We start from the raw sequence: 21,752 nt of genomic DNA, 5'->3' as shown, positions 1-21,752 counted from the left end.
GAGAAATATTTTTTAAATGTAACTAATGGTTATTACTCTCCTTGCTAAATATAACTATAAAATTCAAATAAAAATGACTCGGAGGAATGGTCTACAGAACTTGTCCTTCTATATTACAGGCTTGGAAGTGACAGTTCAATCCCAGCTGAAGACAACTCTGTTGACCTTGTAACATCAGCAATGGCAGCTCATTGGTTTGATCTTAAGAAGTTCTACAGTGAGGTAGACAGGGTACTCAAACCAAACGGATGTCTTGCCCTATATGGATATACAAGGGATAGACTTGATAAAAACCGCAATGGGTCTGAACTCAGTGCGGTTTTTGATGAGGTACATAAACTTACATAGTGAATTTAAATGACATGAACTAAAGCTTGCATAGTTGAATTTTAATATGCAGTTAAGACCTAAAAAGATTGTTTGGTTCCGGTTACCCGGTTACTAGGTCTTAAACTTCATTTTACGTATTCAAGAAAAAATAAAATAACATAGCGAAAAGTGTACAATGTGAACACAGTTATGCAATCTGGGATTAGATGGACAAGGCTGTGGTGTACCACTGTGCTCTAAATTTCAATTTTTAAAGATACTATCTGTGATAGTAATGGATGAGAATTTCCATTTATTTCAGATTTTTAAACAAATTCACTATGTTTTGTCTCCTTGAAAAACAACAAATTTGAAAAGTCTCATTTCAAGATTTAATGCTGTTGTAATACGTACGTGGGTGTGAAGTGATTTGTAAACAAAATTGTAGCCACAAGTAAAATGAAGTGAACTTTCAATTCATTATCTTATTATCTAAGTATAACTTCGGCAAATTGGGGGAACTCCGAAGAGAAAGGGTGATGCTTGTTAGGAACCTCTATACTGATATAGCACTACCATATGAAGAGAAGGAAAGGTATGTTACGTTTTACGTCACAGTAACGAGTGTAAGCTTAAACAGACATGTTCTTGCAAAATATGAAGACATATCTTTGAACTACAAACGTTTTTACAATTTACGTGGACATATAGACATTGATAAGTTGAACAATAGTCGTCTGAAGATCACAAAAGAGTGAAAATCGGAGTTACGACTTGTGACCTTTTAATTTGAATTAAGTCTGTCTGTCTGTCTGTCTGTCTGTCTGTCTGTCTGTCTGTCTGTCTGTCTGTCTGTCCGTCCGTCCGTCCGTCTGTCTGTCTGTGTCTGTCTGTCTGTCTGTCTGTCTGTCTGTCTGTCTGTCTGTCTGTCTGTCTGTCTGTCTGTCTGCCCGTCCGTGTGTGTTTGTTTGTATATATATATATATATATATATATATATATATATATATATATATATATATATATATATGTTTTAAAAAAAATATATATATGTGTTTTTTTATTTATTTATTTAATTTAGATATGATGTTGTGCATGATACGAATACAACTGTAGCAGACTTTGTGGGCTATTTGAGTTCCTGGTCAGCTTATCATATATACAGAACAAAATATCCAGATAAAGCTGACATCCTACAAACATTATTGGCTGAGTAAGTTAACCAATTTAAAGACGTCTTTACATAGTGTTGAAATTGCTTTCTTAATCAATCAATTTACGTATTCCATTGCATTACATATGATGCGATTTACATATACATATAATGGAGAATTTGTTGAAATGTCCCGTAATTTTTAGCCTTTAACTTTTCTTAAATTGCCCCATTATAGATGAGGATTGGGTATTTGATTTGGATTTTTAATTTGTAAACCAATTGTGTCATGGCTTTCTACTTGAAAAATAAATGTGAAGCCACATATACCAACTCCTTGCTTGTAACTCAATCGACTCAAAAAGACTGATAAATGTATAAAATGTTGTTATTGTACGTACAATAATAAACTGCTTAAACACTTTTTAGTTTTGTGCAATGTATTGAGTTACAAACACAGACTTTGTCAATGTTGTTTCACATTAATTTTACATAAGGAAGCCATGATAATATTGTTTTATAAATTAAACATCTAAATTAAATTCCCAATCCTCATCCATATGGCCAAAATGATGGCCCCCGCCTCTAATTTCTATCCAATATTGATAGACTATCACCAAATTCGTCCTTGTAAATAAACCTTGATATGATATTGATGACAATCGCATGGCACACCTTTTCAGATTTGAGGACAAACCATTATCCATCGCTTTGTGAAAAGTTATGACATAGTTCTTATCAAAATAATATCCAGGCTTACAAGAACAATTTATATTCTGAATAGGTTGACTATATTATTTAACTTTTTACATGGACTTGAAAACTGAATGTAATCTTTCACCTTGTTAATTAGCCTTGCAACGTCAATGAATTTGTTGTTTGGTTTATCTATGTACACATTTTCAGCAGATCATTGTTCATATAATGTTTTAGATAAAGCGATTTTCTTCTTCGCACAAGGTTGCTTAATGTGTTTGTAAAAATGGTGTTCGCAAACCACCATCACCACCACCACCACCACCACCAAAACACAACAACTACAGAATAGCTTATCCAACCCCATTCCCTCATTTATCCATTGCTCAAGAATTATAGTTAATTTCAACCTGTTGGGATTTTACCTCAAACACCATTTTCACAATCCCATTTTCACAATCACGTGATCAGACGAGATCTCACTTTTATTTAAAAGAATAATGTAAACAATCACTAAAATTTACAAGTCAAAATACTCCAAATTGAAAAAAATTACCGAGAGCTTAGTTTTCATATAGCACACCTTGACAAATCAGAAAAGTGGATTTCAAAAATCAAAGTTGTACTTTTTTCTTTAGTATTTTTTATTTGAAAAAAACATGCTATGAAAGGTCAATACAAATTTACTCTATGAATATATTTTTAATTGGTGAAACGCCATATCAATCTATACAAATGTCATTATTGACTGTAATCTGAGTATCTTGTAACTTTTGGTATGGTTTTGTTTTTCAGTCTCATGGATATACTAAATGTTGAGACGACGCCAGAGAACACTAACATACAAGTTAGTCGTACCTTCTTTGTCTCGATGGCAAGGAAGCCAGGATACTAATGAAAGACGAATTTCTCTTCCATAATTCTATCACTAATATTTCACTCTTAGTGTTGTTACAGTGATACATGTCAACATTAGATTAATTTGTCATTTGTTATTATAAGAATATGGATATTTGACAATTTGACAATCTTATGGTTTGCCACCATTTTCCCATTTGATCCTACAAACACGCGCGCACACATGCAGATACATGCTCCCACTGTCACACACACACACACACATACACACACACTGAGCCATTTACTTTACGTGAAAAGAACATATATCGTCCTAAATTTATTGTGGCTTGTGTTTATTGAAGACTGACGGTATGAGAGTAGGTATGGTGTACATTCACTTATGGGATTCTTATTCTAGTTTCTATTCAAGTATGAATATGAATATATCATCCTATTTCAAAAATCAATGTGAAACAACATAGACCAAGTCTGTATTAGTAATTTAATACATTGCAAAAAATGTGTAAAATAGTTTGTTATTAACACTTATTTTACACATTTATCAATCTTTTGCAATTTAGTGAGTTACAAATAAGTACTTGGTGTATGGTGTTTCACATTGATTTTCGAGTAAGAATCCATCATAAAATAAATACCCAATCGAGAGATCAGTACTACGTCATCAAATGAATATGTATATTTGTTAACTTCCACGAGGCAACACTGCTGGATCACTGTAGGGTGATGGAAGTGAAAGAGGTTTCGATTTGGTTTCTAGACATCACGCAAAATTGAATGGTTTGGGTGTATAAGTTATTCCATGTACTCCCTTAGTTGGTGGAGGAAGGCAGCCCTCTAGTGTCAGGAATTCAAAGTCTCTGTCTGTATGCATGTATGTATGTATGTATGTATGTATGTATGTATGTATGTATGTGTGTATGTATGCGTGTATGTATGTATGTATGTATGTATGTATGTATGTATGTATGTATGTATGTATGTATGTGTGTGTGTATGTATGTATGTATGTATGTATGTGTGTATGTATGTCTGTCTGTCTGTATGTATGTATATATGTATGTATGTGTGTATGTGTGTGTGTATGTATGTATGTATGTATGTATGTATGTATGTATGTATGTATGTATGTATGTATGTATGTATGTATGTGTGTATGTGTGTGTGCGTGCGTGCGTGCGTGTGTGTGCGTGTGTGTGTGTGTGTGTGTGTGTGTGTGTGTGTGTGTATGTGTGTGTTGCGTTCGTGTTCTCGTTTGTGTTTGTGTGTATGTATGTTTGTTCTACATCTTTTCAATCTACACGCTGAAAACATCATGCGGAAAGCATCCAGTCATGAACAAGGAATATCCATTGGAGGCAAAGTGTTACATGAACTGGGGTACGCAGACGATACGACTCTTCTTGCAAACACAATAGAAGACATGAATCATTCGTTGCAGAGTCTCAAGCAAGAGAGCGAAGCAGCTGGATTTTACCTGAACATCGACAAAACAAATTGAACGGCGGTGCTGACTCCAACCAGCACATCATCGTGGACGGCGTACAGGTAGAGGAGCTCGAGAATTTCAACTTTCTCGGTTCTTTGATCACGGTAGATGGTGACTGCGACCGAGAAATCGACAGGCGTTTAGCGTTGGGTCGATCGACAGTGGGCAAGCTCACAACAATCTGGAGAAGCCGTGACATCCGCAAAGTCACGAAAAAACGCCTGATGGGCACACTGGTCTTCTCCATCGTTTTATACGGAGCTGAAGCTATGCATGTATGCATGTATGTATGTATGTATGTATGTATGTATGTATGTATGTATGAAAGCGAAATCACGAAAGCACATTGAATCATTCGAATTATGGGTTTGGCGACGGATGCTCAATATCCATTGGTCAGCTAAACGAACGAACGAAAGCGTCCTCGAGGACATAGACCGACCACCCAGCCTTTTAAATATTGTACGAAAAGCGCAGCTGACATACTATTAGTATTTCGGGCATATCGCCAGAAGAGATGCGGAGAATTTAGAAAAGATATTGTTGTTTGGAAAGACGGAAGGTGCTCGCGGAAGTGGAAGGCCACCAACCAAATGGTCGATAACATCAAAGGCCTGACCTATATGAGCTTTCACGATGCCTACCAAGCGGTGCAAATTCGTGCAACATGGAAGGTGATCACGAGAGTCACAAGCAGCCGAATCGGTTGAATGAACAACGACGACGACTACGACGATGTTTGTTTGACTGTAAATTCTCCATTCTTATCGAGATGTAATATTCAATCTTAAATATTTTGGAGAAGCACTTCTATGTAATAAAACACATTCATTTAAATGTCAAGTTCACACTTTAAAATACTAGACTACAATAAGTCAAAATAAAACGCTCATAATGACATTGGCACATTACTGATCTGGGCTCCCTGTGGATGGTAAAGTTGTGATCATGATAAATTCTGTAGAGGTCAAATGCAACTGTGGGCCAGACAACCTTTGACCGTGATCACCTGATAAATGGCGACCATGTCAACGGCTACTCCTTTTCATAATCTCTGGGCCAGCGGAACAATTGCCGAAGCTTACCAGAAATTCCGACCAACCTATCCGAATGAAGTCCTGGAAAGAATTCTAAGATTTCTTGCACATAAGGTAATGGCTGCATTGTGCCACAGTTACTTGTGAGCTGTATAATATTCTCTTCAACTTGCAAGGACAGTCCTTGTATACAAACGTTTTACGGGTGAGAGACCAGTGATATACTTTTTTAAACCTACGTTTACGTAATCCCCTGACATGAATATTGTGTACCAGGACCATCCTTGAATAGAATGTTAATAATGTCGTTGGTTGGTAATATTTCAGTCTAGAATGATCATAATACAAAATAATGACGTTATTATGCGATATTGAAAAAATACCGTTGCCGTTGTTTGTATTCTGGAGCAATCAAGTATCTTGAACATGCTTAGCCAGCAGAGCTTCCTCTTCAAAGTTGGGAGGGGGGGTTCAACATCATCATGATCGCTAGTGTGTGTGTGTGTGTGTGTGTGTGTGTGGAGGGGGTCAACATCCCCATGATCGCTAGTGTTGTGGAGGGGTACCCCCTCCCACGTTGAGCAAGTTTTGAAGATAAGGACATATAAGAGTTCGGCTATTTAGGGCATACAATATAAAACCCTACACATTATTGAAAGTCATAGAGAAGTCTTTTATATCGTCTTCAATACCCAATTTTACGATCATTACATTATTATCTGGGCACATTGTAACCTATGCAGAGATATGTATTAAGGCAGACAAACCTTGGCTATCGACTGCCTCATAATCTGTAGTCTTGAACATGTTCAAGGTAAACGGCTGTTCCCTGAGGTTTAGTTTTGTTCAGAGTCAATTTTATTCTCTCTGTCTCTGTCTCTCCCTGCCTGCCTGTCTGTCTGTCTGTCTGTCTGTCTGTCTGTCTGTCTGTCTCCCTCCCCCCTCTATCTCTCTCTCTCTCTCTCTCTCTCTCTCTCTCTCTCTCTCTCTCTCTCTCTCTCTCTCTCTCTCTCTCTCTCTCTCTCTCTCTCTCTCTCTCTCTCTCTCTCTCTCTCTCTCTTTCTTCTCGATACTAATTGATTTACACACATTATCAATTCCCATGGCAGTAACTCGCCTCATAATTAAACGTACAAGTATTTTGTATTGCGACAAAAACACGGCATTTTGCAAATGTAATCGCTAAATGACCACTCTTTATGAAGTGGGTGGTATTTCTTGGCTGACTTTACCAAACTTAAAAAAGAAATCGATAATGCACTTTGACTAAGGCCATGTCATGCTAAGAAGAACCATGTTGTAAACTAGTTGTTTATGTGTAAGTTGGTTCAAATCGTGAACAAAATGTTCTGTGCCCCCTTCAAACCATCATAGTTTCAAGGCCCCAATTCGCACCCCCAATTTCATCCGCCAATGGTGTGCAAGCCTTGGCCATCAAGCACGCGTGCGTCATTTTGCCTTCAATATGTCCACTGGTCTCGTAACTTGGTAACAATTGACTCGGTGTCATTTCATTGTAAGTCTTATTAACTATGGAAATTATTGATGTAATTATGCTAATTATTCAATATAGTTATCGTATTCTTGTATTTATAAGAGATAATAAAATAATCATAACAGGTGTTATGATACACATTTTTCTACACAGAATCCAGGTCCATGGAGGTTGGCCATTGATGTAGGTTGTGGTTCTGGTCAAAGTACAAGGATGTTATCTGATCACTTTGAGACAGTCATAGGATGTGACGTCAGCAAAGCTCAGTTAGCTGAAGGGAAGAAGGGAGAAAATCCGAGAAATGTAAAATATCAGTAAGTTATTGCCACTTTTATCTCATTCGGTAACATCAGAAGTAATTACACATATACGAATTATGTTAAATATTTACGTAGATGATAAAATTCAAAACATTTCCAATTTCCAAAATTGAAATTTGAATGAGAATCTAAATTGTTGTTCTGATGAGTGAATTAATGTAACAGTAATCAGCAACATATAATTCTATAATCAGAACTAGAAAGCGGTTCTTTCTATCTACACAATGAATTGAAATTTTTATAGATATATATCATTAAATAACTCAAAAAGTTTAGTTTGTATCATGTTGGAACAAAATATACAGGATTTATCTCTTGTCGTACTTTGTCACTAGTACTTCAACGCGAATTTGTTGGTTCATGGTTTCTGGGAATATGAGTCAAAATGTTTAAACTTACTCTAGCTGCAACCGTGACATTTTCTTCATCACATAACCAAAGATATACCAATCAAAACTTGGTCAGTTACTTATTACAAGTATTAAACTTAAACATTTTCATTGTAATTTGAATTCCAATATTGCCTGATATTGGTCGAAATTTGAATGCGCATTAAAATCTATGCTCTGAATAATGAAACAAATATTAATATTAAATGTAAGTATTGTTATTACTCTCCTTGCTAAATATAACTATAAAATTCAAATAAATATGACTCGGAGGGATGATGTACAGAACTTGTCCTTCTATATTACAGGCTTGGTAGTGACAGTTCAATCCCAGCTGAAGACAACTCTGTTGACCTTGTAACATCAGCAATGGCAGCTCATTGGTTTGATCTAAAGAAGTTCTACAGTGAGGTAGACAGAGTACTCAAACCAAACGGATGTCTTGCCCTATATGGATATGAGAGGGATAGACTGGATAAAAACCGCAATGGGTCTAAACTCAGTGCGGTTTTTGATGAGGTACACAAACTTACGTAGTGAATTTAAATGACGTAAACTAAACCTTGCATAGTTGAATTTTAATATGCAGTTAAGACCTAAAAAGATTGTTTGGTTCCAGTTACCCGACTCCATATACTTTTTCACTACCGACCTCGCAAGAAATAATGGCTGCGGAAACTCAGACAAATTCAAAAAGACAACATAAAACTGTTCTTCCAATCTATAATGCCCAGCTGTACATCTGATGGACAGAAACCAATTACACGACAAAAAATCGAATGCAAAATCAAATCAACCTACCCCACCTATTCTAAAATTAAGCGTAATCGGAACCACACATTCTTTAGGTCTAATGTTTATTAACTATTATAATAGCTAAAATGATGTAAACTTGTTGTTTCATTCATGGGACATTACGTTTTTGACACAAAGATAAACATATATTATTTCAACTCTAAACTAAACAATAACAAAGACATAATGAAGACAACAGGATCCATGTCCCAATCACATGAAAACTGATAAGCATTGCTATTCTTTCACAGTGCAGTCTACAGGCTGCAATTGTTTATTTTATAACTGATAATCAACATTTAAACTTCACTACTTTTACATCCCCACTGTGCAAGACACCTGTGTAATTATTTCCCTTGCATTAGAAGTTGTCTTAGGGTGTGTATCAAATGTCATGTAACGTTGCATGAGTGAAACACCATGCCTACATCATTTTAACTGTAAATGTCATGTCTCATGAGTAAAACACCAAGCCTACATCGTTTTAGCTGTAGCATATGTATTGACTGTATACACATAGTTGCAATACTTACCTGTCTGTATTGTTTGGATGTGTTTAACCTGAAATACTTCTCAGTCTGAAATAAACTGTATAAACTTATACTGTTACTTTGTTCATGTAAACTCCAACCCATTCTCAGTTAAAGTCAAGAAAAAAGACAGCAACCACAGCACTACTTTTTTAAAATATAAATTGTTGGACCCCAAATTTCTTTTCTTATTTCAAAAGGACAAGAGGTACTAAACTTCTATGTCGAAACGTTTGTAAGAACTTTAATTTTTCAGTGAAATTCGTCCTTAAGGTACAGTCTACCTGAGGTTTTCCTTCTATAAAAGTATACGATGTGAATACATTTATGCAATCTGGGATAAGGTGGACAAGGCGATGCTCGTCCCTAAGGCACATTCTACCTGAAGGTTTCCTACTATAAAAGTGTACAATGAATACATTTATGCAATCTGAGATAAGGTGGACAAGGCTTTAGTGTATCAAGATGTTCTAAATTTCAATTTTTAAAGATTTTCATATGGCTAATTATTTCACAGCTGTTGTAATATCTGTGAAAGTGACAACATGGATGAGAAAATTTATTTCAGATTTTATAAAAACAGATTTACTATGTTTTGTCTACTTGAAAAACAACGTAATTGAAAAGCCTTATTTTAAGTTTTAGTGCTGAAATGAACTTTCAATTCATTATTCAGTATAACTTCGGCATATTGGAGGAATTCCGAAGTGAAAGGGTGATGCTTGTTAGGAACCTCTACACTGATATAGCACTACCGTATGAAGAGAAGGAAAGGTATGTTACGTTTTACGTCACAGTAACGAATGTAAGTTTAAACGTTTCACATCACAGTAACGAGTGTAAGTTTAAAGAGACATGTTCTTGCAAAATATGAAGACATATCTTTGAACTACAAACGGTTTTACAAATTACGTGGACATATAGACCTTGATAAGCTGAACTATAGTCGTCTGAAGATCACAAAAGTGAAAATCGGAGTTAAGACTTGTGACCTTTTAATGTGAATTAAGTCTGTTTGTTTGTTTGTCTGTCTGTCTGTCTGTCTGTCTGTCTGTCTGTCTGTCTGTCTGTCTGTCTGTCTGTCTGTCTGTCTGTCTGTCTGTCCGCGCGCGCGCGCGCGCGTGTGTGTGTATGTGTGGTCGAAACGTTGATATTTGTAGGGGGATTGCCAACTTGGAACTTTTAAACCCGTTCATTGAGTATGTATATATATATATATATATATATATATATATATATATATATATATATATATATATATATATATATATATATATTATATATAAATATATATATACTTGCTTATTTATTATATAGACCTAAGATGGACTAGACGGTGGCGATTTTCTGAACTTGAATGTAGCATAATTAATGTAGTTATACACAACGTCATGTGCGTGGCACATGCGATCGATCACAGCGAGGGTCATCATTTCTCCATTCCTTAAATAGGGTTACAGAATAAATCCTCGACTCTATCTATCTATCTATCTATCTATCTATCTATCTATCTATCTATCTATCTATCTATCTATCTATCTATCTATCTATCTATCTATCTATCTATCTATCTATCTATCTATCTATCTATCTATCTATCTTATCTGTCTGTCTGTCTGTCTGTCTATATATATATATATATATATATATATATATATATATATATATATATATATATATATATATATATATATATATATAATTTATTTTAGATATGATATTGTGCATGATACGAAAACAACTGTAGCAGACTTTGTGGGCTATTTGAGTTCCTGGTCATATTATCATCAATACAGAACAAAATATCCAGATAAAGCTGACATCCTACAAACATTATTGGCTGAGTAAGTTGACCATTTTAAAGAGGTTTTTTAATTTTCACATAGTGTTGAAATTATTTCCTTAATTTATCTACGTATACCTTTGCGTTACATATGATACGAATTACATATACAAAACAATGGAGGATTTGTTCAAATATCCCATCCATTTGGAATAATTTCTAAGCTTCTAACTTTTCTTAAAGTGGACGTATAGATGAGGATTGGGCATTTAATTTCGACTTTTGATCTATAAACCAATTGTATCATGGCTTCCTACTTGAAAAATAAATGTGAAACAACATATACCAAGTACTTGTTTGTAACTCAATCGATTCAAAAAGATTAATAAATGTATAAATTGTTTATTATATGTACAATAATAAACCGTTTAAACACTTTTTAGTTTTCTTCAATGTATTGAGTTACAAACACAGACTTTGTCAATGTTGTTTCACATTAATTTCACATAAGGAAGCCATGATAAAATTGTTTTATAAATTAAACATCTAAATTAAATACCCAACCCTCATCCATATGGTCACTTCAAAATGATGGCCTCCGTCTCTAATTTCTATCCAGTGGTGACAGACAATCACTTTTCAAGTCCAATTTTTAAGGATACTATTCTTTCTTGTAAACCTTAATATGAGTTTGGTGACAACCGTATGGTACACCTTTTCTGGTTTGTGGACTAATCATTATCCATCGCTTAGTAGTAGAAAAGGTATGACATAGTTTCTTATCAAAATCATATCCAGGCTTACAAGAACAAATTCTATTCTGAATAATTTGAATAGATTATTGAACTTTTAATCAACATAGACTTAAAAACTGAATGTAATGTTGCGTTCCAGCTTGTTAATTAGTCTTGCAACGTCAATGGATTTGTTGTTTAGTTTATCTACATACACGTTTTTAGTAGATCTTTGTTCCGATAATGTTTTTAGATAAAGCGATTTTCTACTTTGCACAACGATGCTTAATGAGTTTGTGAAAATGGTATTTGCAAACCACCACCACCACCACCACCACCACCACCAAAACACAACAACTACAGAATAGCTTATCCAACCCCATTCCTTCATTTATCCATTGCTCAAGAATTATAGTCAATTTCAACCTGCTGTGATTTTACCTCAAACACCATTTTCACAATCACGTGATCATACGAGTTCTCACTTTTATTTAAAAGAATAATGTAAACAATCACTAAAATTTGCAAGTCAAAATAACACAAATTGAAAAAAAAAGTCGTTTTTATAAGGCACCTTGCCAAATCGAAAAAGTGGATTTTAAAAATCAAAGTTGTACTTTTTTCTTTAGCATTTTTTATTTGAAAAAGGATGCTATGAAATGTTAATACAAATTTACCCTATGAATATTATTTTTTATATTTACGCCATATCAATCTATACAAATGTCATTATTGACTGTAATCTGAGTATCTTGTAACTTTTGGTATGGTTTTGTTTTTCAGCCTCATGGATATACTAAATGTTGAGACGACGCCAGAGAACACTAACATACAAGTTAGTCGGACCTTCTTTGTCTTGATGGCAAGGAAGCCAGGATACTAATGAAAGACGAATATCTCTTCAATAATTCTGTCACTAATATTTCACTTTTAATGTTGTTACAGTGATACATGTCAACATTTGAATAATTAATTTGTCATATTATAAGAATATGGATATTTGACAATTCTTATGGTTTGCCACCATTTTCGTATTTGATCTTACAAACCCACAACCGCGCACTCACGCACACACGCAGATACACGCACACACTGTCACACACAGACACATTCACAAGCACATACACATAGACACAGACACAGACACAGACACATACTGATCCATTTCTTTGATGAGAAAAGTATATATATCGTCCTAAATTTATTGTGGCTGGTGTTTATTGAAGTCTGACGGTATGAGAGTGTAGGAATGGTGCACAGTCACTGGTTATTCAAGATTCTATTCAGGTGTGAATATATTTGCGTTATTGGGTACTTACGTGTGTTCAGATAGTACCGCCACCAGCCTCTCCATTCTTAAATAATACATGTATTTTACGCAAGGGTAAATTGATTTTATTGCTAGTAAAATTAATAATTGTTCGGAGCAGGTGAAATGAGCACGTTTCAGGATTTGTTTGTAAAACACAAAGTGTATAAAAGTTTGGTGTAATTAAAGTAATGTTAACGTGAAATACGGCACAGTCAAATAAACGCGTCTGTAGACACAATAACACTACGCGGTTTCTGCTTCGTCATCCGGATCCGTTTGGAAGACATAACGTACCCTGGGTAAGAATTCGAATCGGTTCCATAATCCGAGGTAAACGTACGTACATTCAGTTTTTGTAGTGTGAAAAAGAATGTCACGCTGCTCTCCGTACTGATCACAAATCTTAAAGTGACCATATCGATGAGGATTGGGTATTCTTTTTGGATTTTTAGTTAATAAAACAATAATGGCGTCCTATTTGAAAAATGAATGTGAAACAACATAGACCAAGTCTGTATTAGTAATTTAATACATTGCAAAAAGCTACAAACAAATGTGTCAAATAGTATGTTATTGTACGCATAATAACAAACATTTTACACATTTATCAGTCTTTTGCAATTTATTGACTTACAAATACAGACTTGCTCTATGATGCTTCACATTGATTTTTCAAATAGGACGCCATGATATATTAACAATCCAAAATAAAAACTCAATCATCAGATCAGTACTAGGTCATCAAATGAATATGTAAATGTCTGTTAATTGTAGGGTGATGGGAGTGAAAGAGGTTTCGAACTGGTTTATTGTATTATGTGATGTTAAATCTCCAGACTCCCCATAACCAGAAGTTCGTAAAAACATGACTTTACCAAAGAAATGAAAATAAAAATGAAATTCGTTTTCAATATCTCGTTTATGTACCAAAATCTGTGTTTAACATCTATCCAAGAATGAATTCCGAGGACACCTCGCGTTTCTTGGCAACCATCTTGAATGGTTTAGGTGTATACGTTATTCCATGTACTCCCTTAGTTGATGGAGGAAGGCAGCCCTCTGGTGTCAGGAATTCAAACTCTCTGACTAAACTTGTTAACATCAGGAAGAGTTCAACTCTTGCAATCTGTGCACCAATGCATGTCCTTGCTCCTACCGAATACAATGAGATAATTAGGATGAATATGTTTGATAATATAAAGTTCTTCGGATCCCCCTCTGTCTGTCTGTCTGTCTCTAAGATACATACATACATACATACATACATACATACATAATGTCTTTCTATATTCTTTCCATTAATCTCTGCTATAATGCACAATGTTATCAACTCCTTACCCATACCAAACGCCAACATAGCTTTCCTGTTAATTACTTGGCCACTTCCATCAAGGAATCGATCAGGGTTAAATTCCTTGGGATTTTCCCAGAACCCTTCTTCCATGTGAGCAGACCAGTAATTGAAGAAAACCATCGTGTCTTTGGGAATGTTGTAACCATGGAAACTGACATCTTCGATGGCGCGGTGGGGAATTCCGATTTGAAACAGCGTTGCTAGGCGTTGCGTTTCTAAGATACAGGCCTCGGTGAAAGGCATACTCGTTCTTGCGCTGTACGTTATTGGTTGGTCATTGCTGAAACACGATTCAATCTCCTTATGGATCCGTAGCTGTGTTTTAGGGTTATGAAGCAAATTGAGGACACACCATTTGAGTGTTGTAGCAGTTGTGTCGGAACCACCTAACATCAACTCAGTTAGTACATAAGGCAACTGTGACACATCAGCAGCTTCTTCCTCGGACGAGGATGACGAATTTACTTTCTTAATGTAATATTCTATAAAGCAATCCGGTTGGTTACCGTTCATGTGTTCTTTGCAGTTCGAAATCTGTCTCTCCATGTACTGTTTTAGCGATGTCGTCGATTTCTTCAACGCCATCAGCGGGGGAATGGGAAAATTAAATAAAACAGGGAAGAAACTTACAAGACCAGCGAGAATACCGGTCCGAACTAACGCGAGAGTATGATCCAAAAGTTCTTTGAACTCCGGATCATCATATTCCATTCTTTGTCCGAACATGATGGCGATCAAAACATTGGATGTTGCATGGTGAAAGAAATCAGTAGGGTCGAAGGGTTTACCATTCGTACTTTTTACAGCGGCAACCAATGCTTCACACTCGGTTGATATTCGTTCTTCCATGCTGTGTCTTCCCATTCCAAACTGACGTAAAATGTTTAACGTCAGAATTCTCTGTTTCTTCCACACAGACCAATCACTTGTACTCAACCCTATAAGAGATTGTGTTTAAAAATACGTGTCACTATTAAATTCGGAGATTGCAGTAGCTTGTCACAAATATCGTGCAGTACAATGAAAATTGATCGAGTTACATAAATGAATGGATACAGCAGTCACATCGTATTTGTTCTATCCATACTGACCACTTGTTATCAATACTGTAAACTGGAGTGATGCATTCTGGGAAACAAGCAGGGTTTAAAGAGGTTGCACAATCCACGGTTGGTGAAAATACCCTTTCCTGGGAGCTCTACAAATCGTACAATACAAAATATCCCGGTTATTTTGGTATTATGATTTAGATTTGATTAGCTTGATATATCGAAATATCGATCTCTATCTGTGCTAATTCCCAATTTTTCTGATACGCAGAAAAACAGAGTTTGGGTGAAGTTCCATTGAGTTATGGACAAGCCATCCTCACAGTCACATTCCAATGTGTTTTAATTATGGCAATAAAATATCTAAATTTGAATCTGAATCTGATCTGAATGAATCTAAATCTGAATCTAAACCTGAATTGAATCTAAATCTGATTATGAATCTAATTCTGAATCAATCTAAATATGAATTTGGATCTGAATCTGGAAATAGAATCGCTGATTTTTTTTAAAATGGCCATAATTAGATACTGTAAAAGCTAATTATGTATCGAGTTTATTCCGACGTAAGTAGCTAAGTCACAGGTTGAAATCGTGACAGCCTTGGGGCTCTGATTTTAGGGTGTCGACCCAAATATCAATTTGATTTAATTTATTGGTATTTTCCGATTCTGCCGAATGTATCAGGAAAAATATTAGCAGAGTTACATGTATGTTCTCCAAACCGTTTTATGTGAAATTTGTGGGATTCGTCGCAGTTGATGATGACTGTCGAACGCTACATATGAAGCGATTTGACATACGCCAGTTTTTAACTAAGAACATAGGCACGGGTATTTTCTAGCGATTTGATTTACTAATCTTTATTCGAATTGTGGTTATGCTATGATGCCGTATACAAGGCGGGCGGGTTTTTTTTCTGGGATAGAAAAATGTTCACAAAACAGTTCTGGGATTCGTCCGTCGTTGTCCATGATGCCTCTCGAGTGCAACTCATATGAATCTATTTGACGTGAGTTGTGGTTATGTCATAATGCCGTATCTATAATACTTAGCGGGGGTTTTATTCAGGGATATTTTCCAATTCGGCCGAATGGATTAGAACAATCTGATTAAAATCCGATGTAGATGTCGGCTAATCGTTCATTGTTATTTTACCTTCGTTATTTTGCCTTCTTTGTACATGTTTACATTTTTTAGCCTGATCGCCTCCGCTACTCACTGAGCCAGAAGTTCGATTGAATGGGCGCCATCTCAGATGTAGAGGAGGCGATCAGGCTAAAAACGTAATTAAACATGTACTACGAAGGTCAATTCAAGCCAAATAACGAAGGTAAGATAGCACGCACGATTAGCCGACATCTACATCGGATTTTAATCAGATTGGGATTAGAAGAATATTAGAGGAATTATGTTCACAAAACAGTTTTACATGGGATTTGTCATGGGATTTGTCACCGTCGGTGATGCTTGTCAAGCGCTACTCACATGAAACGTCGATTTGACACTCGAGTTAACGCTGTGTTTGTGTCATATTTTTTACCTCCCAAAATAATGTATATTCCTCGCGAAGACAGACGCATGTACTGCCAGATTAGCCTTTTTATGGACCGTGATGATGAATTGCAACCATAATATTGTGAACATGCATATTATTTACTCAGACAATCCCCAAGATCCCGATCGTATGTCACCATTAAAACTTACAGATTATAGATACACAAAATCCCTATGGAATTTATACCGTGAGCATTTTGTAGCTGTTCATGAAAGTGTATAAAAATAGGCATATATCATATCCCATGGTGTTTGATTTCACTGGCCGACCCAGTGTGTATTGTCTCTTTGTCATAGAATCGGCTGGTACGGATATGTTTGCCTGTGTACTGTTACATATAATAGCCTACGTAATATAGTCGCAAGTAGTCCAGTTTGATAAATACCAGCTTTTAATGTTGTAAAAGTGTAACATGTTTTCGACCGAACGCAGGCGATGTCACCCTCCCGGGACACCCTATCCGACGTATAAGTTGAGTTTAACTATACCGGTTCAAAGAAGTTTAAGCCAAGCCTTACACGTCGGACTATGAAGCGGATAAGCCGAGCGGTTTCCCGAAGTAAACAACGGTTGCTACTGTTGGTTCTTTTCCAGTCGAGGCGTACACATCGTTGGACCTCTGATCAACCGGTGTTAAACCGGAAGCTTAAACATAAGTTTTCATGCAGTGATATACTATACTATGCTATGTCACACCATGTCATACACTACACTACACTACACTACACTACTCTACACTACTCTATACTATACTACGTACACTACACTACACTACACTAGACTACACCGCACTGTACTGCACTGCACTACACTACACTACACTACACTACACTAGAACAAAAAACCTCTAAATATTCAAAGTCGCTTTAATAGCCCAGAGAAATAGTTATCACGTATTCTGTGAAAGTGACCACAGCAAGTCTCTGGGCTAAACCCTTTGATATTGTTTTCAGTAACAACAGGAATGTCAGTACTGAAGAGCGGTCATTGGCAACTCTTTCCCCGAGTCATTGCCCACTAACTGTTACAACTCCCCATCCCATATTTGCTGATGAACGTTCCCTGGACACGTGACTTAGTCATTACGTCAGCAGACGTACGTAAACTCAGGAGGATCAATGAATGTTGTCCATTTGACTTGTAGTTGCATAACAGTCTATTCAAATACAAATTCACTTTTACAATGTAAAACAATATAGACAAATTTCACGTTTGTTTATGGTTGCATGCTAAAATCATGACATGCCTCGTTCCGTCGCGATCACGAAAATACTGTTCACACTGTGATAGTCATTTGTATAAACCGTTAATACAGTCTCAACTGATTGCTTTGTGGTTAATAGTATTTACGTTTATATTTTCGTATACAAATCGACTTTCTCCATACATATGCCTCGTTCAAGTTACATATTGGAGTATACGTAAACTCGCTTGCTGACTGACTGAATGACTGAATGGATGGATGAATGAATGAATACATACAATACACCCACACTTACACACATATACGCACACACGCGCCAATACACGAACGCACACCCTACACACGCATGCACATACATACATACATACATACATACATACATACATACATACATACATACATACATACATACGTACATACGTACGTACGTACGTATGTACGTACATATATACATACATACACACGGTATGTTCCATATTTGTACCTTCAAATACCGACCGACTTAGCTTACGTGTAATTATTTTGGCCCATGCAGTGAAACAGGGGGAGGCAGAAGTTTATTGTGATATGTAACTATCTTAATACGGACACCATGTGGTGGCCATTTCATCCTTTGATAGTTCTACATGTAGATATGCCTTTGTTATTGACCTTTTCAAATAGCAGCTGTGTTTACAAAAGTACCCTGGAGTAACACGATCGGTGTTTACGAGCAGAGAGAGTCGAATTACAGTATGCAGGTATCGCCCCCTCCCCGACTTTGACAGAAACATAATTATAAATCGATCCTCAAGGGATGACCTGTCTTTACGAACTTTAGAATAATGTAAATGCACACACATATACATACATACATACATACATACATACATACATACATACATACAGACAGACAGACACAGACAGACAGACAGACACACATGCACACATACCAGAGGTGAACAAATCATTTTGTGAACTGGTGGACCCCGGATCAGTGCCTTAAAAAATCCAGTGGTCCTGCTGAAAGAATTAGTCGTCCCTGGTCCCGCTAATGTGAAACATTAAATCTTGCCTATGAATCTATATATTCAGACTTACACCACTTTTAGTTGAACAATACCCAATTTAAAATAATAATTATATTACATCATGCTACTATGCGCCATTCTGATTGGATAATAACTGTGATAAAATCCCATTTTACCACAGCTGGCAGTGGTAAAATGGGCCCCTAAACTAGCATATGAATAGTATTCACAAAAAAGAAGCTAGTGTTCGTTCTTATACCAATAAGTTAACACTTCCTCAGAGTAAAGGTATGTCAGGTATCCCGTACAATAGTTTGGGTTACAGTAGTCCAAATAATTCCACTGATGACCTTGCGATCGAAAGTAACGATCGATCAGTGGCTTCAACATCACTGGCCATGGCTGATAAGATACAAGTTCTCCCATGCAACGATCCGTCAGCGTCCTGCTCTCGTTGAATCAAGCAACACCAATTTAACTCTTAACCATCAGTCAAGTGCGTACATTTTCAGGTTCAATCAATGTTCAATTTGTTAACCATTAAATTAAAGTAGACTGTGTAACGTCGCGTCTCTGATTTACTGTCTCGAGCTTTCTCCGATTCCACTGATTCAACGCCGAGACATCTATTTTTAGCAGTGTACAAGATTGTATTGTTCTTATGTAAATATCCAAACAAAATTGTTACTTTCTTTGACCCCTTGCCCCGTTTTCTTCGTTGCTAGTTTTCAACGCGTTTTCGTTATGCATTTTATGATGTAAATAAAGTAATTTATCAATGCAATGCAATGTAATGTAATGTAGTGTATGGTTTGTGTTCACGCAGTGTGTGTGTTTGGGCGACATGAACGTATCCACTCATCAAAATATGCTTGTTCCCGACGATCTATTACCGACGATCTTTTTCTGTACGTGCGAATTCGCCTTTTCAGGCATATAAATAACCACAGAATCACATTTAGAAGAAATAGACACATATTTTGATATAATATAATAGCAATCACCCCCTCCGAAGGCGGGTATACACTCGAATTTGGTACAATTCGCTCCATATAGCAAATCATCACAACTGTACAAAGAAAATGACCACTTCAAAGTTGATCAAAAAAAAAAAACTACGAACACATACATTGCCTGACTCGAGGGAGTCCGTGTGACTATAATGTCAAGATAAAATCAAATTCACCAGTCGTCGAGGCTTTGGAAAAAAACAACCTAGGAACACATACATTGCCTGACTAGAGGGAGTCCGTGTGGCGGTGTGGAGATAAAATACTTCGTAGACTATCATTTCATGAAAGGGGTTCTACTATAAATCATTTGAAGCTCCTTTATGAATAAAAACAATAATACAAACAATGCTGACAGAATAAATAAAATAAAATGTTTCATTTGATACATTTGAATTATTATACAATGAAATTATTATTCTTGTCTTCCTAATTATTGTGTCCCTATTAGTAATGATATGAGCCACATGTGCGTTGAGTGTTATCTCCTGTCTATCATTTCACATTGTTGTTGGTTCACTGAAATAACCTACAATATGAGGCAGCTACTATCCGCTGCCACCAGTCATTCAACTGTCAAAGTTCATGCCCCCCTCCCCCCATAGCGCATATTGCTGGTTTGACGTCGGAAGTCACCTGATTATACTTCATGACACGTCGAAAGGCCATGCAAGGCGTGTAGTTTTAGCTCCATTTGTTTGTTCACATTCAGTTGTTGCTGTTCCTACTTTTTAACATGGTTATTTACAGTTTAACTTAAGGTCAAATTTGTGTGGTCCGCCCCAAAAATCACTGGTCCCGGACTTCGGACCAGTGGATTTGTTCACCCCTGCATGATGCACGCACACATAGTCAGCCGATATAAAATAACATTGTATGTATGTGCAGTTGCGCAATGACATGACAGTGACATGGTGGCTGGAATTGATTTCCAGAAGAAGGCCTACCTTTGTTATCAAATAATGGCACCCATATCCAATTCAGCGGTCGACCAGAAAACTGGTACCAGTACTTCACCAAGGCCTCTTTGATAGTCTCATATCCATTGACAACTACAACAAGCTCTGCGCCCAGACGAACTGAGAACACATCCCCATACTTCTTAGACCATATCATGAATGTTTCACAAGGTACAGGGTTGAGCCATGGTAGACATCCGACAACTGGTACGCCAATTGGACCTGGTGGCAAATTGCGACCAGGTCCACGATTGTAAAAATAGATGGCAAATGTTATCACAATAACAAGCAAAGCCTGTATTGCCGTCAACATTGTGATGGTTTGACACGACAGCGGCCCAGGAGCGTCAGCTGGTACGCTTTCGAGATAATGTATTCAGGGCATAGTCATTAATAAATATAGGGGGTATCAATTGTCTCAATAACCGTCGCTTTGTCTGTGTTGATCTTTGTATGTCTCTGTGTATCTGAATCTGTATCTGTATCTGTATCTGTGTCTGTGTCTGTGTCTGTGTCTGTGTCTGTGTCTGTGTCTGTGTCGGGTATTGACTCTGTGTCTGACTCTGTCTCGTTATAAACTTATGGGGTATCTATCTGTCTCTGCAAAATCATGACTCGGTTTACATATGAAATTAGATACACATTGATACGAAATGTTGTCTATTGTTTTCTATACACGGATATGAGCTGTTTTGATATCGAAATATA

At 36.5% G+C, this 21,752-nt stretch overlaps 3 protein-coding genes across 3 annotated transcripts in view; 2 read left to right on the top strand and 1 right to left on the bottom strand.

Annotated features, from left to right (window-relative positions):
* The window catches only part of LOC144451631 (putative methyltransferase DDB_G0268948), a 5,434-nt gene extending 2,307 nt beyond the window's left edge, over nt 1-3,127 (top strand). Inside the window, exons 3-6 of the mRNA XM_078142525.1 lie at nt 120-330; nt 807-904; nt 1,391-1,522; nt 2,954-3,127. Of these exons, the coding sequence (XP_077998651.1) occupies nt 120-330; nt 807-904; nt 1,391-1,522; nt 2,954-3,053 (541 nt within the window). The 3' untranslated portion in view covers nt 3,054-3,127. The remainder of the gene's footprint in view (nt 1-119; nt 331-806; nt 905-1,390; nt 1,523-2,953) is intronic.
* Nucleotides 3,128-5,530: 2,403 nt separating this feature from the next.
* LOC144451293 (putative methyltransferase DDB_G0268948) lies at nt 5,531-12,471 on the top strand. Its single transcript, XM_078142095.1, has 6 exons — nt 5,531-5,656; nt 7,191-7,351; nt 8,055-8,265; nt 9,748-9,845; nt 10,784-10,915; nt 12,372-12,471. The coding sequence occupies exons 1-6, from the start codon at nt 5,531-5,533 to the stop codon at nt 12,469-12,471; spliced, it is 828 nt and encodes a 275-aa protein (XP_077998221.1).
* Nucleotides 12,472-13,677: 1,206 nt separating this feature from the next.
* LOC144451292 (cytochrome P450 2U1-like) lies at nt 13,678-21,357 on the bottom strand. Its single transcript, XM_078142094.1, has 3 exons — nt 21,033-21,357; nt 14,239-15,192; nt 13,678-14,052 (listed from the first exon to the last, which is right to left on the bottom strand). Exons 1-3 carry the CDS (start codon nt 21,355-21,357, stop codon nt 13,847-13,849), a joined length of 1,485 nt encoding a protein of 494 aa, XP_077998220.1. The 3' UTR covers nt 13,678-13,846.
* Nucleotides 21,358-21,752: the final 395 nt, after the last annotated feature.

Source organism: Glandiceps talaboti, chromosome 21 (genome assembly GCF_964340395.1).
Source record: "Glandiceps talaboti chromosome 21, keGlaTala1.1, whole genome shotgun sequence".
Taxonomy (NCBI): Eukaryota; Metazoa; Hemichordata; class Enteropneusta; family Spengelidae; genus Glandiceps; species Glandiceps talaboti.
This window is presented reverse-complemented; position numbering and strand designations above follow the sequence as displayed.